The 24,744-nt window shown below is 39.7% G+C and overlaps 1 protein-coding gene across 4 annotated transcripts in view; it reads left to right on the plus strand.

The window, feature by feature from the left end:
• INTU (inturned planar cell polarity protein) overlaps window positions 1-24,744 on the plus strand; it is a 257,263-nt gene that overhangs the window by 128,426 nt on the left and 104,093 nt on the right. For all 4 annotated transcript variants that reach the window (XM_029589506.1, XM_029589682.1, XM_029589593.1 and 1 more), the window contains exons 9-10: window positions 17,315-17,368; window positions 21,686-21,748. In XM_029589506.1, coding sequence (XP_029445366.1) covers window positions 17,315-17,368; window positions 21,686-21,748 — 117 coding nt within the window. The remainder of the gene's footprint in view (window positions 1-17,314; window positions 17,369-21,685; window positions 21,749-24,744) is intronic.

Genomic DNA, 24,744 nt, shown 5'->3' on the forward strand with positions numbered 1-24,744 from the left:
CCCAGATACCAATAAAATATTTCAAAACAGCAGAGACATCAAATAAGACCCAATAATTAAAACTAATAAAGAATTAAAAAATCCTCTGCCATCTATAGCTGGGAACTTTTGATTTCCAGTCATCCTGAAATTGTTGTGGATTAGGGGGAGGGACACACAAACTCTTCTCTCTCTCTCTCTCACACACACTCAACACTCCTGTTTATTCTCTCATACACACGCTTTCTCACTCACAAACTTGCCGTCATATAAACATACACAGGCTCTGTCTCCTCACACACACACATACTCTCTCACACATGCCACACACATTCACTCCTGGCCTCTCTGTTTCTTCAGCTGGCGGTGGCCATGCCAAGTCTCTTTTTCAGCTGCCAGTGGGATGGGCTCCACTGTTGGCCGTGCCAGGCCTCTCCTATTCTTTGGCCACTTGCAGCTGCCAGTGGATGGGTTCCGCCAGTGGCTGAAGAAGTAGAGACTCGGGGCACAGGCCCCGTGTTCCCATAGCTAACAATGCCCCTGGTACAGGGTCTGAAAAGGAGGTCTTACAATTTTCAGGGATTTTAAATTTGCAAGGCTCTAGTGTGCCAGCTGCATGGACATCCTTCTGGTGTCAGTTGCTGCATCGCATAATGATTTTCACAGTTTTTAGAATTATCAAAAAACTGTGGAAACCATTGTGCTGCCTTAGCTACGAGCAGCAAAAAATTAATACTGGTGGCATCTTGTAGCCCTTTGCAGGTTCCAAGTCTTACAAAATGAAAAATCCCCAAAAATCATTAGCCCTACCTAAGAACATTTTGTCACTGCTTTACTCCAGAGAAAGCAGACTTCCCTGCTGGAATATAAATGAATTTAATAAAGTTCTCTTTCAAGTATTTCTTGAAGTTTGTTGCTCTCATTACTTTTTAATAATTTTCCTGGCTTTGTTCACCTTGTATATTTGTATATCTTGATTTTATGAATGTTTTTATGGTCTCCGCCATGAACTTTGGAGTGAGCAGGCTACCAATCCTTTAAAATAAATACTTAGCCAGCCAGAAAGTTAGCAAGCAAATTGTTTTAATAGAAAGAGTTCCTAAGGCTCAAAAAGGCAAACATTATAGACAATAGGGTGTCTTCTGAGCATCTGTTAGCTCAGAACTGCAGATGCCAGAATTAAGTGCTACAATGGCAGTCCTGATTATGCAGAACTTTTCTGACGTAAATCTGCTTAATGCTATTGAAAACCTAACTGATCCATTGCATACTGTCCACTTGGTTAATGCCATCCTAACTTTGCATGCTATATCATTTTTATAAATAGAATAGTATGCCTTAGAGATTCCTTTATGTAGCTGGCACTATTAGTGTTTAATATTGAGAAACAACTCCTATATTTAGAGCTGTGCATTAAAGTTTAATGCTTCTTAATAATACAAAGGTAATGTGTGTGCGAGGTTATGAAATTTCCATAGAAACAAAAACTAGATCCAGAGTGGGCTTAAGGACCAAAGATATTTTCCCCTAACTCTGCTGGATATTAAGACTTTGCCAGGTTCCAAGGAACCCCTGCTTTCATGATTCAGTCCTTAAAGAAAGTAAGATTGACATGTCCTTTGTAATAGTGAACGTTAAGTGTCCAGGATACAGACAAAGAAAGCATTTATTTCACAGTTATTGGAAAAGAAGTAAAAGTATGCAGAAACCAGACAGAGTTTCTCTTCAGTCAGAAGAAATGGCGGATTCTGTTGCTGTGAAAAGTGAAATGCATCTCTTCCTTCCTTCACTTCTTTTGACATTTGCCCTGTCATGTAAAAACCTTGGTATAGGTGCTGGCCTGATGACCATTTGTTGTTTACTGCCATCCAGGCTTCTTTGCATTCTGTGAAACCTTTTATTAGATCAACATTTATTTATTTAAAAAATTTATACCCCGCCATTTCAGCATTTGTCATTCTCGGCAGCTTGCAATTGAAACATTCATAAAAATGTACATTCAAGACTGTGCATCAACAAAAATACCATATCAAACACACGAATACAGCTAAAATTCCTAATTGCTGTGCCTTCCTCCCAGTATTAACTCTAGCCGCTTTGCTATTATGGGTATGCCTGCTTAAAAAGAAAGGTTTTCAATTTCTTCTTAAAGACCTTATTTTCCATCTTAACCTCTAATGGAAGATTATTCCAAAGAATAGGGCCAATAATCGAAAATACTCACCTACTTATATTCTGCAATCTATATTCTTTGTATGTGGGCTCTCTCAATAAGCATGTCTTCTGATCGGAGTTCTCAAGAAGATCTGTAATCCTGCAAAAGATTTTTTTTTCAGGTCTACCAGTCTTCCCTGTCTTCAAATCTTATGTACTAATATTTAGAATTGTCAGTTCTATTCTTAAGGTCACTAGTGGCTCTTTCAGAAACGGGGATACATGCTCCCCTTGCCAGGAGCCTATGATTAACCTGTCCGCTGCATTCTTAATCAGCTTGCAGAGCTTGAATCTATCTCTTTGGTAGTCCCATATAAAGGGCTTTGCAATAATCCATCTGGCCTAATATTAATCTTTAGACTACTGATTGAAAATCTTCCTTTGGAAGGAGATACCTCAACCTCTGCAATAGTCATAGTTTACAAAATCAGGATTTTACCACTGCTCTCATTTGGGGGCTGCAAAGTAAATTCAGGGATTTTGACTGAAAAAGGGAGGTTCTGATTATTCAGCACTATACTTCTAAGGTCATTAGCTCCGTTATCTTGGCCAATCCAAATGACTTCTGTTTACTTTAAATTTAAAGCTAGCTTATTTTCTAGCATTCATTTTCCTATTGCGTGCATACATTTTGATAATGTTTACTGAACCTAATAACATGTATATTGTCAGCATAAATTTTACTCTGTAATTCAAATGTTCTTATGATTTTTGTAATGAATTTAGATACATTTTAAACAGTACTGGGGACAATGCAGATCTCTGGGACACACCAGAACTAGTAAATTCTTGTGTGAGATATTGTCTTACCCTGCCTTACTTGGAAGGTTCTATTCGATAGAAAGGACCGAAACCACTGTAGAACGGTTTCTCCCATTCCTAACATTTCTAATTACCCAAAAGCAGTTCATGACATAAGGTATCAAATGCTGTAGATAAATTAAGCTGGACAAGCACCACTGATCTACTGTTGTTCAATTCCTGAGTACAAAATCAGAGATGGATACCAGTAAGATCTTGGTAGTATTGTTCAGATCTCAACGGGCTCTGCTGTGAGTTTAAGATATTATGTTCACCAAAATAATTTAACTGCGCAACGGAGTTCTAAACCCTCCTTCACCTCCGTAATGTGCTTTCGCTTCAAGCGAAATGGGAACTACCCGAAAACACATTATGGAGATGGAGGAGGATTTAGAGTTCTATTGCGTAGAGAAAATTTTCTGAATAATGCTGTGCTGGGATAATGTTTAAACGTGGACGAGAAGGATTGTGTTTGGAAACAAAAGCACATAATGGAAGGGAATTACTGGAGGTGGAGGAAAATTTAGATTTCCGTAATGCAGACAAAAATTTTGAATAATGTACTGAACATCTTGCCTTGACGTTTAAGATTGATGATGTTTTTTTTAGTTTATATTTGTTATGTCTTTGAGTTCTTGAAGTGTAGATTGATGTGTGTATGGAGTGTGCTGTCTTGGTTGTGAATTAAATGTGTGAGTTTGGGATGTATAGGTTTTAATTATTTTAATGGGTATACATGTGTTTGGTTGGGAGAGATTACATCAATTACAGCCTGATTTGAAAAAGGCCACGCACATAAATTACGGGGATTACACTTGTGGCCAGGCATTGCGCTCACTGCATGCATTTTACAATGGGCCCGGCCATGCGCGTAACCCCCTGTTATGCACAGAAGTGCCAGGCCCTGCAAAAGGGGTGGGCCGGGAGGCGTAGTCTGAGGTGGAGGGTGGGTGGGCTGGGACAGCTGTCGTGGGGAAACGCACGCCGGCAGCTGGCTGGCGCATAGAATATACTGCTGCTCCAAAGGAGCAGCAAGGTAAAAAAAAAAAAAAAAAATCTAAGATAGGGGTAGGGGTCGGGGTGGAGAGGGGAAACGGTAGGAAGGTGGATTTTAAAATCTGGTGTGTATGAGAAAATATTTAGTAAAAGGTTGCTGATTAGAGATTTATACTATGTATCGATATCTTTTATATGCTTACTCCATTCATGTTTTAATGTTCTTATTTAATCAAAGTTGTATTTTGAGAATTGTGGAAAGATTTATTTTTAGTATTTTTATGCCCCCTTTTGTGGTGTATATGATTATGTAGTGGCCATTATTTTTGCTCCATATAGAAAGTGCCATAGACACGTTTTGCTGAGCTTTCTAATAAATCCTTTGAGATATCTATGAACATGTGGGTAGTTCCCATGCCCCCACAATCATGAAACATGCCTCAGTTGATTGTTTTCCGCAGTGAATGTTGGACTTGTTTCACTTTTAATCAGCTGAGTTTACATTGCATTTTTGGCTCTTTAGTAATATTTTATCTCTTTTCTATGCTTTTTGTGTTTTAACAATGTGCTTTAATGTTCTGACAGACCCTCTGTTCATAGGCCCCTTTTTTCTTCTCTGACTTTACTAGAGGAAAAATGTCGTCTCTTGATTTTGTGGTGCCAGATTATTTCTGGTGATGGAAGAGAAGCTGGCTAATAGTTTCTAGTTGCAGGCAAAAATGTCCATCGCCGCCATCACAAGACCTGCTATAAGTGTCTGAATGAGGATCATGATGGTGTCCCACTGTGTCTGTTCAAGGATGTCACTGAGGGCCATCAAGATAACAAGATGTTATTCCTATTGAACTATGATCATCTGTGGTCCAAGATTACTCAGGAGTTGGAGGAATGGAATAGATATAGAATATCTGGCTTGGCAGAATTGCTGCTATTAAAATGAGAGTCCTTCCTAAATTGTTATATCTCTTTCAGACATTGCCAATCGATATCCCACGGAAGTGCTTGGCTCAATGGCAGAAGAGGTTATTGATTTATATTTGGGGAGGTAAATGGCCAAGATTAGCTCGCAAAACTCTCTATAAATTTAAGATACAAGGCGGGCTGGGGGTCCCCAATTTAGAGAGAGACTTTTTGGCTGCTCGGTTTAAAATGCTCATAGTATGGCACAGGCAGAACCCGCAGAAACCATGGGTGCATTTTAGTCAACAACTCCTGAGTGCTATACCACTATCCAGTTTGCTATGGCAGCCCAAGAAAACTTGGACCTTGCACCCTGGTGATATTTTACCTCCTACCATGTTATTACCCCATAAGCTATGGACAGCCGGGAAGCACATTCTTTTGGGACCCCGGGAATATCATATTTGTAATTATTTATATGCTAACAGTAACTTCACCCCGGGGTATGGGACCCCTACCTCCTGGAAGTGGCGTATGCGGGGGATTAGATTATGGGAGCATGTCTGGGGGCAAAAGGGTCTTGTCTCTTTTCCCGAATTGCAACTCAAATATGATTTGGAAGGGTCAGACATTTTTTGTATTTACAATTACATCATTTTGCTCAGTCTGCTCAGCTTAGCGGACAATTCTAGCAAAGGAAATCTGAGTTTGAGATACTATGTCCAAAAGCAGATAAAACTACTAAATTGTTATCGATATTATATGCATTACTGGGAAAGGAGACATTCATGAAGCCTAAATTTGTGACAGTATGGGAAACTGATCTGAATATCTCTTTATCTCTGCGGGATTGGGAAAAGATCTTTATGCACACTGGTAAGGGGTTGATTGTGTCCTATATGATTGAGAACTCACTAAAGCTGCTGTTGAGATGACATTACTACCCGGTTCGTTTACACCGCATATTACCAGCTGTATCAGATCAGATCAGTGTTGGAGGGGCTGCCACAATGCTGGTAGCTTTCTACATATGTGGGGGGAATGTCCCATGATCCACATTTTATGGGCCTCAATTGAAGCATGGGTACATACATCAGCTTTGTGGGGCCACGACGAGGATTCTCCCACAACATGCCCTTCTAGGGATGCCCCTGTTTCAGGGCAAGGACAGTTCTAATAGATTGGTAAACTTTATCTTTACAACTACCAGGATTGAAATAGCAAGAAAATGGAAATCACCTCAGCTGCCTTCATTAGTTGAAGTACAAACTAAATTTGGGACTAAATACCAGTTGGTAGAAATTACGGCACATTTTAAGAAAAATCTTAAATTTCCAGGACACTTGGCGAGCATACTGCCAATGGAAGGAGGGTATGTGCAGTCCTATTGCAGATTGAGGATTGCCTTCTCTATTTTACCTGATATTCCACCTGTTATTTCTCCTGTTATTTTTGTCTAAAAACATCTCTTTGTAATGTAATGGTACATCATCTTCGCATCCATCAATCAAATGTTTACTAAGGCTAGGGAAAGGGAGGGGGGAGGATCTTGTGGGGCACTTATGCTAGTTCAAAGACACAATAAGACCATGACTCACTGAGTATTGATATTAAGCAATGGTATTAGTTTATACATCGCTGTGTAAGTCCACCCAACTTGTATGTGTACAAGATTTGTTATGGTCTACTATGCTTCTGTTTTGGATTTTATTAATTGTTACACATGTATTGTGCCTTAATAATAAAAACATTTAAATTGAAAAAAAAAAAAGATAACAACTGTGACTATTGTCTATTAAAGAAAATAAGAAAAAGTCCAGTTCATACAAACTGGTACTGAGGACATCATTGAAGTATAAAGAGCTGTACCGCTGCTGGAGGTAAGGAGTTGCCAAAGGATATTGACTCCTTCAGTAATGAAGCTTAAATGCATGCCCAGAAATCAAGAGAGATCTACTGTATATCCCCCAGCTTCTACCATGCATCTCCCTCTGAGAACTTAAGCATAGAGCTGAGGAGACATGGCTCAAAGGGCCCATCCTAGAATAAGGACCCACAATGCCATTCTCTTTCACATGGCTTTTAGAGCAGTTGGATACTGTAGTGTTCTCTTTGATTCCTGAAGTGGCTATACCTGTAGAAAAGCTCTACCTTTCAACCTGGGCCCTCACTGCATCAGTTTCCAGATGTCCAGCTTTGAATTTTCAGCAGCCTTTGAGACACTGAAGAAAGATGAACCCTTCTGCTGAGCCCCATCAACTCTTCAACTCAACTATCTTTGAGGAGGTATTTTGAAGACAAATAGCTGGGGCAGTTGCTCAGCAAATACGCTTATTGATGCTAGGACTTTCAATTTGACTCCATTTGATGCATCAAGTGACTCATCTATTGCTGACTCCCTTGTTGTGCCAAATTTCTCATTCCAATATCTGTGTTGATGCCATGCACACAGAGTCAAAGCCAAACTGCTTCTGAGAGGGAAGCCTTTTCAGATCCTTGGTGATTGACTCCAGAGCTCTGAGATATGGACTTTTGTACTAAAAGCCAATCAAATCTAGGGTCAGCACAACCTCAGATGTCATCTCCAGTTTTTATAGAGAGTGGCTGTGCACAGTCATTGGGTTCTCCTTTATGGATCAGAAGAGATGGGTTCCGAAGGGGAGTATTCCCCTGATCGCCCCTTGGTTCCCTCTCCTTCACCGGTAAGTAGTTCTCCAGCAAGGATTCTCCTCTGATTTTGTTTCAGGTAATGGCCAAGGCCATTCTAATCCTGTTGCAATTTGAGAGAGAACCAGGACATCCCTGTTTGGCCTCATCAAGCACCTGGATGTCTCCAACATCCATAGTAGCAAAAACGTTGATAAAACTTAGAGACCAGAGAACTATGATTCTCATTGTAGCTCCCTCTTGGCCAAAACAGATTTGGTTCTGATCTTTAAGGATTTATCCATTAAAAAAATCATGCTGGAAGCTTTCCCATCATTCAATTTTGCAAAATCAAGAATTGTTCCTTCACCCCAATCCATCATCTTATAGCCCGGATGTTGAGAGCAAAATATGTTCCTATGGCCTCTTCAAAGTGATGTCTCGTATACTTCTGGCTTCTAGAAAGGAATCGACTGGAAGGTCATATGATTTCAAACAGAGGAGGTTTGCGATCTGGTGAAGGCCAAACCCTAGATTTAATTTTCCTGCCCCACACAAATATTTCTCGAATATCTTCTACATATGTTACGTTCACCAGCCGCAGCAACACGCGGCCGACCTTGCTTACCCAACCAAACCCCAGTGCCAAGCCGTCCTCTCTTGCGGGGATGAGGAGACACTGTTGTGATCTTCCTGGCTGGCTGGCACACTTCCCAATCCGCCCAGGCCAGATGTGACCTAGGTGCGCGCACGCGACTCAGTCAGCTCTTAAAGGAATCTAGGTGGAAAAAGTTCCAGCGGTTCCTCCCTGACGTCATCCAGCGGGGACTATTTAAACCTAGTCCCTGTTCTTCAGCCTTGCCTCTGCATCAGGTCTTCTGAAGCTGCTGGCTGCATGATCGCTCCTCGTCTTGGTTCCTGCTCCTCTCTATTTCTGCCCTGCTCCCTTCCTTCTGGATTGTCTCCGGCCTCTGACCTTGGAATGTTACTGGACTCTGCTGCTAGCTGTCTGCCTCAACCCTTGGATTGTCACTGGACTCTGTAGCTCGCTGCCTGCCTCGACCCATGGATTGTTACTGGACTCTGCTGCTTGCTGCCCACCCCGACTCTTGGACTGTACACTGGATTCCACTGCTGACTGCTGCCGAACTGACACTGAGATCTGCCTCCCTGACAACGAGAGCCTGGGAAGTCTCCTCTCAGGTAGGTCTTGCTCGTCTCGGCTCGGGGGTCCAGTATCACAGCAACATATCTCAGAGTCTGAGCTTAAAACTTACTGATTCAATTGGTACAAACTACCATTTTGTAGAAAGAAGACTGATTTCTGTGCAACCTTCAGTGGTAAGAATGATGTGAGACTTACATCATTTGAAGCCTCCCACTGTGTTATGGGATCTCAACATGGTTTTAACACAGCTGATGAAAGCTCCTTTTGAGCCTGTATACTTTTGTGGACTAAAGTACCTGAGCTGGAAAATCACTATTTTGGTGACTGGTCACTGCAGCCTACAGGATAGGGGAGCTTCAGGCCCTAGTAACTTATCCACCTGATACCAAATTTCATCATAACAGCTTTTGCCTAAGGACATATTGAATTGGAGTTATATAAATAAAAATTACTATTATTATTTCAACATTTATATACTGCTAATCAGAATTTCTTTGTGGTTTACAAGAATACATTCATAAAAACAGTAAATAAGAATGACATAAACTAAAACAACTAAAACCAACACATATGATAAAACAGCCCCAATTGTTAAAAGCCTAGAAAAAAGTTATAATGAGTTAAAATATGATAAAACAAATTAAAGCCAAATAAAATATAAAAATTTATGATAAATTAATGAAAGACATAATAGTGCTTGCCTTGCACTCAGGATGATCATACTCATAAAAGGGATCAGCATAACTCAGCTAAAAGCCTGTTGGGGAAAAAAGCCTTTCCTAAATTTGATGTAGGATGTCTCTTTTTTAAAAAGACGAAGTGAGTTCCAGAGCTATGGGCCCCGAACATAGAAAAGGCGCTCACAGGATTCATCTAAATGAACGACTTTGTAAGAAAGAACATCCAGCAAATTTAAAGTGGTGGATCTAAGTGCCTTTGAGCAAAAAAATTTCAAGCAGAAATAAGAACATGCGGGCACAAGCCCATTAAGCCCCTTAAAAATCAACATTCAAATCTTGAATTTGATCTGCCACTGGTCAGGCAGCCAAGATATTTTGATAAAAATGGGGTAATGTGTTGCAACATAGAGATTCCAGCTACTACTCTAGCAGTGGAATTCTGGACATGAATTGCAATGCCTTGATAGAAGATTGGGGAAGACCAATATACAATGCTTTGCAGTAATCCAGATGAGACAACACAATAGATTGCATCACTGTTTTCAAATAATTGTCAATAAGGTAGGGATGTAATCTGCATAAAATATGTAGCTTGTAATAAGCATCATAAACAACATGGTTAATCTGAGGCTTCAGTGACAATGAGGAATCCAAGATGATACCAAGAATTCATGCCTAGGTAACAATAGGGATCTTTATTCCATCCAACATCAGATCACAAGGTAGATCATTTGATGGATAATGAGCTAAATAGATAACCTCAGTCTTGTTCATGTTTAAGAAGAGCATGTTATCTGTTAGGATCTTAGGGTAGTCAGACATTTAGCAATGTTATCAAGGGCTTCTTGGCAAGGCCCTCTTATGGGAACCAACATTGGATATCATCTTCATAGAGGCGGTATCCAGCATCGATATCTGCCAAAATGTGATATTAATATTAGATATTAAATAAAGAGGCAGATAAGGCGGAGCCCTGGGGAATGGCAGTAGTTAACTCAAAACAGGTCAGATTTCTAGCCTGTGAAGGAAATACATTTGGATCTATAGGCCAGTAAAGACTGAAACCGTTGCAGAACAACATTATGAATTCCTATATCACCCAGGTGTGCTGCACAAGGATTCCATGGTCTATGGTACCAAACACAGCAGTTAAATCTAGTAAAATTCGAAAAAATTCAGATCCACAATCAAACTCCCATCTAAAAATATCAGAGAGAGATAAAGTTTCCATATTATGATTTGGTCTGAAACTGTAATGATATACATCTAAAATTGAAAATTTATCAAGAAATTCTTGAAGCTATCACAATACAACCTTTTCAATTAATTTAGCTACAAAGGGTAGATTTGAAATAGGTTGATAATTATCAACTCATTAGTCTCCAAATTGGCCTTTTTTTTAGAACAGGTTTAAGAGAAGCAGATTTTAAGGAAGTAGGAACAAAACCTTCTTGGAGGGAAACATTTATAGTGATGCACAAAAAGCTAGCTAGCTCAGAACTAAGACATTTGAAACTAGCATTGGAACAGTTAGAGGGTAAAAGTTTGTTTTCATACTAGCAATTACATTGATAAACTCTGAAGAACTAATAGGCTCAAAGGACTCCCATAAAGGTGATACCTCAGTTGAAGCCACTAAAGGAAAAGATTGAGAAATTTTGTCAATTTTTTCTTTAAAAAAAGAAAGGACAAATGTTTGTGCATTAAGACATGCCTGGCTAAAATTTGGTAGAGGAGCAGTCAACAATTTAACTATATGAAATAGTTCACGAGGTTGGTTAGTTGCAGACTGAATTTGCTTGGTCAAAAAACAATGTTTTTGTGACTTAGCTTTATCCTTACATTTAATAAGATAAGCTGCACAGTCACAAGCTAATTTGGATTTCTGCCAATGGCGCTTAAGCTTTCTCAGCTCTCTTTTATAGCTACAGATATGAGAAAACAAAGGGGCTCTTTTAAGGTGAAACACTGATTTTTTTTTTCCCTTCAGGGGAGCAACCTCTAGGACAGATTCAAGAGAGTCTTTCCCAAAATAAAACAGCTTCCTTAGCATTCAAATAATCAGCATTATGAATTTTAGGAATCCAACGATCTCTAAGGTCATCAACATCAAAATGATTACGATTACAGATTCTGATATCCTGGATAGGAGAAGAAGAAATGGGTTTCTTAAATGATACCTGGAGGTGGACTAAGCAATGGTCAGACCATGGAACCACATTACAGGTTATTGTAGGATGGAAAAAATGAGAATGTGCCTTTACAAATATCAGCTCTAAGAGATGGCCATGAGAGTGATTAACCCACTGCACCCAACTCGATGATTCCATGCAAGATAAAACTAGGTCACAACTATCAGAAAGTGGGGGTCACAATGACGTGAATATTTAAATCACTTGCCACTAGAAAATCTTTTAGTTCAGTATTAAATGAAGCCAGCATATCCACCAAAGCTGAAGGATAGTTATTTAAAAGTGTGGGAGGAGCATAAACAACGCAAACACCCCATTCAGAGTTGGTTAGAGCAAAAGCTTCTAAGTTATAAGAAGACTCTAGTTTGACCGTGGATAAGTCATGTGCAGGTTTAGCCATTATTAAAATACTAACTCGCCATCTAAAAGGGCGGGGACAAGAAACATTCTGATACCCATCAACATACAATCATTTAAGATAAAGGGTGTTGATTTCAAATAACCTTCCATCTTAATTAGTCAATCATTCGTCCAATGATTTTCCCAAGACCACATGCCAACAAACTTGAATGAGCACTACATACTTTGAATTGCAAAAGAACTGCTGCCTTCTACCCGAAGCAGACTAAAGACCTGAAAAAGTCCATACAGCTTTTTGTTTGTTTTTGCCCTAACAAGCTTAGGATTGTTGTTAGTGTTGCGTTCGTGCCTGCTCTTGCCCTTGCTCCACCCTCTCTACCTCTGTGGCGACTCCCTCCGGGTCTGATGGACAGCTTGCTGCCGTGGCGTCTCCTTGCCGCTTCTCCCCAGTGTCCCCGGAACGGCTCGACGCTGTGGATCCGCCATGTTCCTGATGACGTAGGGTGCGTGCGCGTGCTCCGAAATATGTACCAGCAAGGGCGCGAACCTCAGGGGCGTCCCCCTGTATTGACATCATCCACTTCCAACATAAAAGATCTTCACTTGCGCTTACATTTTAAGTTAGCAAGGATTGATTACGGGGATTCATCTGGACCCGCTTCTCTCTACGCTACTCTGCCTCCTCGGACTTACCAGGGGTACCCGCTCCTCGGGGGCCTCGCTCTCTTTTCTTGTTTTCAGATTGCAGACAGGAACTGGTACTCGCTCCTCGAGGGCCCATGTTCCTAAACACTCTGAAGATTCTGTACTGTCTAGAAGCTATAGCAGCTACAGACATTTGTGAGTTACTATTTCAGTTTGCATATAGGAACCGGTACTCGCCGCGAGGGCTCATGTTCCTGAATACACTGAAGATTCTTTACTGCCTGGAAGCCATTACAGATACAGACAATTGTGAGTTACCATCGCTCTCTCAGAGCTTTCCCTGGAACCAGGTACTCGCTCCTTGAGGGCCTAACTTTTTCCAGTTACTGAGCCTACTTAAGAATCTATGTGAGTTTTGTCATCTAGTTCTGGCTATGAACACAGCATACCCTGTCTACTCACTAACTATAGTCTCTCTACAGCTCAGCATCCCTGGGATCGCAGTTCCAGTATCTGAGGGACTTCAGCCCTGCCGGGCATGTCAGCTCACTACTGCCACCTCTGGTGGTTCTACGAACCTGTCTATTAAAAGAACTATTTGTGTCTGTCTCCATACCCAAGCCTAGCCGGTGGTTCCTCTCAGGATATCCTCCTGGGGGCGCTGTCATCTGCCATCGGCCCAAGGATTCACCTATTTTCATTAGAGTGCTCACTCCTCCCACTTCAGGAGCTGAGCACAACAGACTGCTAACGCTCATCTGCTTGCTCCTCTCTTCAGCATAGCAGATCCTAACAGATTGCTAACTCCTCCCCTCTGGCGGAGCATATTATAACAGATTGCTAACTTCTCCCCTCTGGAGGAGCAGATCATAGCAGATTGCTAGCTCCTCCCCTCTGGAGGAGCAGATCGTAACAGTTAGAGAACACTATGTAAATGAATATCAGATTGGATTTCCTTCACTTACGCCTTACCAGGTTGACCTAAGAAGGTCATTTTAAGGCCCACAATGTCAGGGCCATGGCCACATTGCATGCCTATCTAAGGTCAACCTCTATAGAAGAGACATGTAAAGCTGTGATGTGGAGCTAGTCCACCCATTCACATCCCATTTCTGTTTACATACTAATTTCTGACACAATAACAGGTTTGGGCAGACAATTCTTCAGGGTCTTCTTGAGGGGTTAAAGGCTAACTCCAACCCCCTATGACTTTCTTTTGTGACTTAAGGTTGTGGTATTCCTGTTTAAGAAAAAGGATGAACTAACCCACCAAAAATAATTTTGTTCCACCCTTTTGGAAAATTTGTTCTTGCTTTCCCTTTATTGAAGACAATCCTTAGCTAGGGAGTCTCATGTGTGTGACTAAGGTGAACTGCTTGCCTTCAGAGAAAGCTAAGTTACTTACCTGCAACAGGTGTTCTCTGAAGACAGAGTTCCCTAATCACACAAATAGTCCCTCCTCACCTTTTGTAGTTGAGCTTTTCAATTTAATTACATAACTGAGGCACGCTGCATGTTTATTGGAGTGTAGGAACCACCATGCATGCATGTAAAGTATGATCTATATTTTCTTTGCTATATGTGCCCTATTGTAAACCGTTATGATGGTAAATAACTTAATGACGATATATAAAAACTTTTAAATAAATACATATCTCCAGGAATTTCTTATAAAGCTCTGAAAAACACATCCACGTTGGTGCCTTCAGAATGATACCACCCAAATGTTTGAGTGGTGAACTGCTGTCTTCAGAGTACACCTGTTACAGATAAGCAATTTACTTTCTTTAATATCAATACTGAATTCTACACTGCCAGTCACAAATTCAAATTCAAACATCAGCGTTGCTCAGCCCATCAGATCTATAGCTTGAATTAGCATGTCCTATCTCTTATATTAAGTGCAGTGAAATACAAATTGCAATTTTCCGCTGTGCAAAATGAAGTCTTTTAGCCTTGGCTCTTTTAAAATCTAGTAAAAGAATAGAAAGAATCAGAAACTTACAGGTGTTTCATAATTTGGTGAAGGACACTCCTTGTCTTTTTTTCAATTATTTCTTTATTGAATTTTGAACAAAGTTTCCAAGACAAACTCGATTACAGAAAAAATGTACTTTGGCCGCACATAAGTCAACAAAAAACATAAAAATACTTAATTAGTAATAAGACCAAAGAACTAAATAGTCCACATTAGGGAGAGATCAAAAGAGAAGAAAAAAAAGAACATTTAAACAGAATAAGCCAATCATTCATTAGAACCAGAATAATCCTCATCATGCATTACTACTAGTAAGATTAACAATCTCCTTATTGGCCAGAAAATTATCTAGCTGAATAACGTCATAGAAAATATATCTATTACTCTGATATTTAAGAATATATTTGCAAGGAAATTTTAATTGAAAAAAATCCACAAATTTCTAGAATCTTTTGTTTCCTGGCCAGAAACAGTTTACGATGTTGTTGGGTATCCCTTGTTACATCGGGAAACAGAGAAATTTTATAACCATGAAAAAAACATTCTTTTAAATTAAAAAAAAGAGTTTCAAGACTAGCTGTTTATCAGATTCGTTTAGAAACTCAACCAAAACAGTTGCTCTGTCTCTAATTATGAAATTAGAATTTTCTAAATAACCTGTAAGGTCAAGAGATTCTTCCATTTGAGTTCCTTCTAGATCCTTTCTAATTGGAAATAAATAATAAGCTTTAACAATGACAGGAATATGCTCCTTAGAGAGTCCAAGAAGATCTTGAAAAAAATCTTCCCAGCATCTCCACAGGAGAAACAATTGAACAACGAGGAAACTTTTCAAGCCGCCTTAACAAAATAAGGTTGTCTTACATTAAACTTGAACTTTGCTCAGTGATCTGAAATCTTTTGAGCTTGATCATTCAGCATTGAATCAATTCTGGATGATAAGGTGGTTTCCAGGGAGTCCAGCGTTATAAAGGCTGGTTTATTAAGATGACTAGAAGGAGTTGAGGAGCTCGGTAGAGTCTGAAGGGGAGCTCCTCCTGGGACTACTTGAAGCAGTAGATTCCATTACTGGTGCAATGTCCTACTCACCCAACTGAGATGAGCTCCTTATCCTTGGGGGGAAAGGTCTATCAGGACATAGGGAGGTCAAACCCTCCATGGAAACAGAACCGCCAGATTCAGGTTTAATGCCTGAATTTCCCTGGCTTGTAAATTGGAAAACCTCCAAAGTGGGTTGCAAAGTGGAAGAACTACAGAGGAACTAGGAGGGAAGGTCCTAAATAATCCTTTCCTCTTCTTGCCCATTGGAGAAATAACCACACAAACTTACATTGAAGACCTTCCTGGAGGGAGAAAAAAAATAAGAAGGGGTGCGCAGCTTTGGAAATGCCTCTCAGGAACTTCAGCGCTCTCTCCCAAAGGAGTCACTGCATGGCGTGCTTTGTACTTCCGGGGAGATGACGTTAGAGGTAGGGCACTCCCTCTCCCAGCCAGACAAGATGTTGATTGGACGAGCCCTGGTGTGATGGAAATGCCTCTCAGGAAGCTTCAGTGCTCTCTCACCGGACACTGCTTGTCTAAATCTTTAGATGAGGGAGCATCCATCTCAAAGTAAATGTACTTTAAAATCCATCTTAATGATGGAAGTATGATGCTTTGTAGGTGTTGGTATTCTGCTTTGCACTTTCGGTTTTCCACACTTTTGCTTTATCTTATGACTCATCTTTATGTAAGTCCTCCAGTATTTGTATGAACACAGACCCTCAGTTTGGTAGTGCCTGATTGTGCAGACACAAATGCTGAATTTTTTTTTTGAATAGTCCTCTCATATTTATTTATTTTATTTATTTTGAATTTTTATATACCGATATTCCTATAAAGAATATAGATCACACCGGTTTACAATGGAACAGAACTTTCGCTGGGAGGCGATACATTGAACAATGAAACATTAACAATTGAACATTTAAAACAATTGGAATCAAGGAACAATAGAAAACCGAGAGCAAAAATAAATAAAATTGTGTATAAATAATAAAATAATAAAATAAATAAAATAAAAATATGTCATATGTCCAATGAGCGATGCCATTCCCAGAAACTATCAACTTATGAACAGCTTCCGGTATTTTAGCCCTGGGGAAAGCAGTGCATGTTTTATTTCAACAGAAAGGGATAGCAAAAACCATTGATCTATTTGTAACCTCTACTGCTCTGGCTCTGTAAGGGTTACAGAACCTGGTGTGGGGTAATGGTCTGAGTAGGAAGAGTAGTTGATATTGGAAAGCTGCAGGGTGAATGGAAAAGAGAAAGAAAGTGCACAGTTCTTTAAAAGGTGCCTCATAGGCTATTAACCCATAAGGCTTGCTTGGCGGGGAAAAAAGGTATTCTTATGATGTGGAAAACAAAAGACACTCCTTTGCATTTGGGGTGGAATGGGGGGATGGATTTTTTATTTTTTGGGGACTGAAGGGGAGGGTTGAATACTGAATGTAAATGAAACGTATTGTATCTTTTTATTATGTGTGACGGGTGTCAGGGTACCTGCTTCTTGCTTATACAGCTCTTTGTACTGTTATATGTTTAATAAACAGTTTGAACAATTAAAAGGTGCTTCATGCAGCTAAACGAGGGTTAGGAATGAAATCGAGCTTTATGAACAGAATGAGTTCTAGCCAGTCCTCCTCCAAGGTCACTACCTAGCAGTGTGCTGGTGAGATCTGTGTTTACTTATATTTTGTTTTTGATGTTTCAGATGGAAGTTGATACAGCTCTGAGTGATTTGGAAGCAGTTGATTTTGCAGAGCTGGTAAGAATCACAAGAGCAGGTTTCATATGGTGCAGCCTTTTTTCTGTTGATCATATTCCCCCATTTGAAAATGTTTTGGTTTTCAGCCCATCAGCTTCTCAAACCAGTAAGGAAAGATCTCATAATATGCAAATATCAAACATGCTTGTCTTTGATGTGTAATAAACTTTCTAAACGTTATCTATCAACTTCTCCCTTATTTGCAGTACTTATATTCCACAGCTCTAAACAATATTCACTGTGGATTACAAAAACAGTTACAGTCTTCAATATAATCAAACAAATAATACAGATTCATAACTCAAAAATTAAAAGCACATTAAAAAAGATAATTATGTTAATTATGTTATTATAAAATTATGTTATATGTTAATTATGTTATTATAAAAAAGATAATTATGTTAATTATGTTATTAACCCCATATATCTTAACCCAAGTTAATTCGACCTGTTCATTGTAAGACATTTACTTGTCATTGTTATTGTTGAGAATGTAAACCGAATTGATCAATAATTCTGTTATTGGAAAGTCGGTATAGAAAAATGCTAAATAAATAAATAAATAAATAAGTCTTGAACTGTTTCCCACTGGCACAGTCCCTGACCTCTTCAGCTCTCTCTCGTGTCCTTGAAAAGCAGCCTCTCTACCTTGATTCTCTTTTTATAGTCCTATGTCTCTTTTCCTTTCCCTTTTGGAACTCTTCAGCTGATGTTATGGAGGATTTTCAATCTATTTTTGGACTTTCTTAATCCATTTTCTCCACTTATTTAATCATTTTCATATGCCCTTTACTTCATGCTTCTCTGCCCTTGTGGTTCTCTTAGGGGTCTCTGCTGTTTTTGACACTCTTCATTAAAATGTTCTCATGGACGCACACTCTTCTTGACTTGGTTTCTCTGGTTCCCTCATGCTTGATTTTATTCATTTATGGCTTTGGTCAGTAACTGCTACTTTGCTCATGCCAAGCTCCCCCAGGGCTCTGTTCTACAGCCTTTGCTCTTCTCCATCTACATTAAGAGATCATAGTGACAGAATAAATTACATCAGATGAAGACTAGAATGGCTCATCCAGTCTGCCAGGCCGGGTGTTTAGGGTTGGAACTGCTGCTTCATGCAGGTTACCTCCAGGGAGAAATGTTACACTGAAAGTTACCACAGGCTGCCTGTTTCTTCCTTTAGTCATTAGGGATTGTCTGTGCTTAGCCCACACCTTTCTGAATTCTTTACATCTTCACCACCCCTTCTGGGAGGGAATTCCATGCATCCACCACCTTTTCCGTGAAAAAAGATTTCCTGACTTCATTCCTGAGTCTCCTCCCTTGGAGATTTCTATCAGAACACCTAGTTTGATTCTTGTGCAGTATTATACCTTTTAGGTATTTAAAAGTCTGTATCGTATCCCCCTGTCTCTCCTTGGTATACATATTTAGGTCCTCAAGTTTCATCTCATATGTCTTCCGTGCAGGCCTCTCACCATTTTAGCTGCCTTTTTCTGGACCGTTTCTATCCTATCTCTAACCTTTTGAAATAGTCTTTGGAACTGAACATAGTACTTCAGACGAAGCCCCACCAATGATCTTTACAGTGGCATTATCACCTCCTTTTTCCTGCTGGATGTGCCTCTCTCTGGGCAGCTCATCATCCCTCTAGACCAAGTTACCACCTTGCAACATCGCTTTACTTCCTTCAGATCACCAGACATTATCACGTTGAGGTCTCTCCTGGTCCATGCAAATCAATCTCTTGCCAATGCCCCCCTTCCCCCAAATATGTACAGCTTCTTTGGATTACTAAACCTCAAATGCATGACTCTGTACTTTTTGGCATTGAATCCTAGCTGCCAAAATTTCAACCAATCCTCAAACTATCTTATTCTCGGTACTTCTTGAGGGGTGTCCACTCTGTTGCAAATCATAGTATCATCCGCAAAAGACAAAGTAAGGCTAACAGGCCTGTATTTTCCGGCCTCCTCTACCACTTTTGTGAAGTGGGACCACAACTGCCCTTCTCCAGTCTTGCACGCCCATAGTCTAGAAGTATAGAGTAAGGCTTCCCTGGGATTTGGTGCGGTCCAATCACCGCACCAATCTGGGGTGGTGGAATTGGTGTTGAAGTATGCTAAGCACACATGATCACTCTAACACATTCCTGGGAAGAGACCCAAAGGCATTGGGTGCATTTAGGAAGAAGGCTTTTCAGGGCTCCATGCTGTGTGCCTAGATTGTGGTTCACCAGCTTTACATGATGCAGTAGTTGCATGAATGTGTCCAGAAGATGAAATCCTTGACAGAATCATTAAACCCAGAACAGGCAGACTTCTGTTGAATAGTAGAAGATGTGGAGAAATTGAGAAGTGTCTTATCTGCTCCATATACCAAGCTTTGATACTGTGGTCAGGACTTTACCTGCCTTTATTGGAGCCTGAAGGCTCATGTGGGTACATGCAAGTAGCCTCAGAGAAAGATGTGCATGATTGTCTCGCAGATGTATCCTGAACGGAGACTATTTGTTTTGTGACAAGGTTAAAAAGCTCTCCTGACTAAGGAGAATCAATCCTCACTACAGTCGTCGTCAGCTGCAGCAGAGGACCAGCTGACTCCTGCCTGTACTTCTCTTACAAGTGCCTGTTCTTCCTAAGGTGTTCCTTCCACTCTTTTCAATGTCATTCATCTCCCACTTTTGAGCAGCAGCAGCTTTTGGTCAGCAGAGGGGAAGGGTATCAGTCCAAGACTGTGCTGCAGATGCAGCCTGAGCCTACTTCCTGCTGACATGCATTCACTCTGCAGCTCCAATCTCTCCCCTACATCCATCCTTACGACCTCTGTTCATCAGGTAAGCTCTCTTTATCTGTTCCCTTCTTCTAGACTGTGCACTTTTTGTCTAGCGGAACAGTTTTCCTGAACTGGTGAATCTTGCTCCCTCCATATTCACATCCTTCTTAAAGACCTACTTCTTTGAGATTGATTTTAACATTAAATTAATTTTACTGAACTAGTTAAGTGATTACTAGAAATTTGTCTTGTATGTCTCAACTAGATTTAAAAGCTTCATGGAGCATGGACTCTCTCTTTTAGGTTTCTGTAGAGTGCTGTATAACTTAACTTGTAGTAGTATATCTTCTAGCTTTTGCAGCATTTGGTTTATATTTCTGGCTATCTGCCTGAATTTCATACACTTTCCCACATTTTTTGAAAAAAGGTTTCAAGACTTCTCATTAGGTTTATAGCAGTGGAAAGGCAATGTGAGCACTTTGCAAGCTTAGACTGCACCTACTGAATGACATCACACAAAATATCAGCTTCTAAAGTGCACATTGTGCATGATGCAGCCTTTACATTTTTTTTCCCTTATTACTGATTTTTCCACTCAGGAAGCTTAAGGTGCATGTGTCTGTTGTAAGCAACCTTGAGCGTAACAAGTACAGTTTAAAAGGAGCGTGTGTGCGCCCATAAACGCACGTATTGGGCACTGAAGCAAAAATACGCGCAATTTAATTTCGTGTGTGCGGGTATACACGTGCCATTTAAAATATCCCTACCGCCACGTGTATATGTTGGAGCCTTTACGTGCTTACTCACACGTGTTCAGGATCCCTCTGGCTCAGAATCTCCAGACTTGCACCTCATCAGGCCCAGCAGTAAAGTTACGCAGGTAACATGGCGCGCATTGCTGTGGTCAGCCTTGCAAAATTCAGGGCTTATGCGAGTTTGTCTTGGCCCCACCCCGGAACACCCATGCCCCACCCCTTTTCCGCCTCCTTATTCTTGACATCACAGGTATATATACACATACTTACCGGCTTCTTAACATTTGCGCTGCTCGTGCACGACCCACATATGCGTTTTAGCGCGAGCAACGCTTTTAAAATCTACCTGAAGGTTTTAGATCTCATTGGGAAGTGTTTTCCGAATGCTGTGCTCCCTTCCCACATACCTGACTATTAGATCTATTTGGTCAACTACTTGCACAGCTCGTGGAGTGAAGTGCAAACCTTTGCTCTTTCAGGGGAAGCAAGACATTTCACTCCCTTATGACTAAAGAGGAGGCGTGTGTGATGCATTCAGCACAGTAATGAGAGTTTTTGCCCTGCGGCTTCGGTGTCATTTTTGCTGCTACAGACTAACACTGCTGCTCCTCTGGAATAAATGAAGACTAAACTGCCTTGCTGTAAAGTAATTTACTTTTACACCACTGCTTTGTTGAATTGAACCTGATAACCAATGAATTATTGAAGACGGCACTTCTAAAAATTAAAGTATTTGATAACCTCACCTATCAGTTGAACTGAATTAAGTCTCTTGTCCTTCTGTTTACAGTCTGAAGATTACTATGACATGAGGCGACTCTACATGATACTAGGCTCTTGCCTTTTCTACAAGGTGAGACCATGACTTGTTTGGAGGATGGGGGCGAATCTAGTGACTGTACTATGCAGCGGAAACATAATCCAGGAATAAGCTACTGTGTCTCCCAAGCTTGACCAATGTAAACAATCTCCTGACCTTTTTATATCTGTATGTCAGGAGATCCAGACATAATTAAACTCCAATGATGGAACAAAACCTTTTTACTACTCAAGTGTAAATAAAATATTTAGTTCCCAGTTTGGCCTTAAAGTCTGTCATGATTCATTCACAATACCTAGGCAGCTGTGTAAGTGAGGAGGTGAGGGAAGGAAGGGTTTAAGGTTACAGTGGCTACGTCTTAGCTAAATTGACTAATTGTTTGCTTGATTAAAACTTTGAACATGACAGTATTAATTTCAACAGGGGAATATAAAATGGCTAACAAAGATACCAGCTGGCTTATAAATCAGAACTGGTTAGGTTCCTGAAAATATAAACTTGTCTTTGTTTTTGACATTATTGCTTCTCATTTTTTTATCTAACATTTTTTCTTTGCAAAGCTTTAACTTTTTTTTTTTTTTTTTTAAATACTCTGTACTATATCAGCACGATGCCTGCAAAGAGTTCTGATGAGGGTCAGTATGGCAGTGTCCCTAGAAAGAAGAAAAGCTTTCAAAAGCTTTAAACTCCTGATGAATGAAAAGTATATTTGCTTAAATGATATCTTGAATTAACAACTGAATTATCTGACAAGGTTTATTGCCTTTCTCTGCTGATTTAAAACATATTTGATTTATTCATTCTGCACCCTCTCAAAGTTTTAATATGAGATGTTCAGAAATCATTTTGCTGTGCAGATCTCTGCCACAGAATGAATCAATTGCTAAAACATTGCCAAATGAAATTTAACTTTTCTGAATATGTGAAACATCTGAAATAAAAATCAATTTACCAGAGTTTTCCAATAATGTTCTACCCTCAAAGAAGATTGTAAATATCTAGTGACTACAACCAGCTTAGACTGGAGTCTGAAAGATCTTGGAAGCATTAAGAAGAATGAGCATTACCAATACTTGGATTGGAGACCTGCAAACAAGCACTGGTTGTTGCAGGGGGCATTGTAGGCTCACATGAGGCATTCTTCATTTGAGCTGATACTAAGCCAATGCCCCAGCATAATGCTAGGAGGCAGTTTTTCTTTTCAGTCATATCCAAGTGATGGAGGTAATTTTCAAAGGAGTTACACATATAAATGTAACACACTATCATAGCAATTTTCAAAAGCTATTTATGCATGTAAAGTGCACTTACACGTGTATAACCTAGAGACAATTCAATGGTATATTGTAGTAATTTTCAAAAGCCTACTTACATGGGTAAAGTGCATTCATATGTATAAAACCCAGTTTTATTTACTTATTTATTTAAAATCTTTTCTATACCGTCGCTAAGTAACACACCATCGCAACGGTTTACATGTAGGCACATAAATTAATGTAAGTGGGTGCATACTATTGTACATTCTAACAGGTGCCACAAAAGATTCAGTTACAATAAATCGTTAAAGACAATCACTTGTTTAGTGAAGTAGGTTATCACCAGGTGTACACGGGTAAAAATCATATATATAGTGTTTACAATTACGTTTGTGAGGTAGATTTCATAGATTATTGAGATGCGCATTCTTAGAATAGTGCTGTGTGCTGGTGTTCTTCTGCCTATTCCTGTATATTTTCATTCTCATTCTCCAGTCTCTTTATAAAATGCTTGTTTAAAAAGCCATGTTTTAAAACTTTTTTTTTAAAGGTTTTGAGATCTCTTTGCAACCTGATCTCTAGGGGCATTGTGTTCCAAAGTGTGGGGCCTGCTAAAGATAAGGCCCTTTCTCTTACTTGGGTTAGTCTCGCTGTCTTTACTGAGGGAATGGTTAAGAGTGCTTTATTTGCTGATTGAAGGTTTCTGTGTGGGATGTGTACTCGTAATGCTGTGTTTAGCCAGTCTGATTTTTCATCATGTATTAGTTTATGTATGGTACATAGGGCTTTGTATTTAATTCTGTGTTCAATAGGTAGCCAATGTAATTCTGCCAGGGTTTCAGTTATATGGTCCCTCCTCCTTTTTCCTGTTAGTATTCTAGCTGCTGTGTTTTGAAATATTTGAAGTGGCCTTAATGTTGTATTCGGGAGTCCTAGTAAAAGGGCATTACTGTAGTCCGTGCTGGAGAAAACTAGTGCCTGAAGTACTGTTCTGAAATCAGTTAGTGTTAGTAATGGTTTTAGTTTTCTGAGTATCATGAGTTTTGCATAGCCTTCTTTTACTTTTAGCGATATGTGTTGTTTTAGATTGATTTCTGGGTCCATTATTATTCCAAGGTTTCATACTTTTTCAGCTAATTCAATTTTCTGGTTGTCTTTGAGGATTATTGGAGTTTGGATGATTTCCATATTTTTCCGTTCTAAGTGTAGAAATTCTGTTTTTTCAATATTGATCACAAGTTTCATTCAGTTTAGCAGTTGTTTTATAATGTCTAGGTACATGTTTGCTAAGGTTAACGTTTTCTCTAGTGTGTCCTTGATTGGTAAAATTAGTTGAATATCGTCTGCATAAATGTAATGTATGATTCCTAGACCTGCTAGCAGATGACATAAGGGCAGCATGTATAAGTTAAAGAGGGTTGCAGACAGGACTGATCCCTGCGGTACTCCTGTTTTGAGATTGACTTTTTCAGATAATACATTGTTGATCTGAACTTGAAAGAACCTATTATTTAGATATGAACTGAACCAGTTTATTGTTTTGCTATGTAATCCGATTTCTTCTAGTCTTTTTAGTAGTATTTTATGGTTTACTGTGTCGAAGGCTGCTGCTAAGTCTAGCATTATTAGAATGTAATGTTTACCGCTATCGAAACCTCTTAGAATGTTATCTGTTAGTGAGAGAAGTAGTGTCTCAGTGCTGTAGTGCTTTCGAAATCCATGTTGAGATGAATACAGTATGTTATTGTTATCTAGGTGTTGGGCTAGCTGTTT

The sequence above is a fragment of the Rhinatrema bivittatum genome, chromosome 1 (assembly GCF_901001135.1).
Source record: "Rhinatrema bivittatum chromosome 1, aRhiBiv1.1, whole genome shotgun sequence".
Taxonomy (NCBI): domain Eukaryota; kingdom Metazoa; phylum Chordata; class Amphibia; order Gymnophiona; family Rhinatrematidae; genus Rhinatrema; species Rhinatrema bivittatum.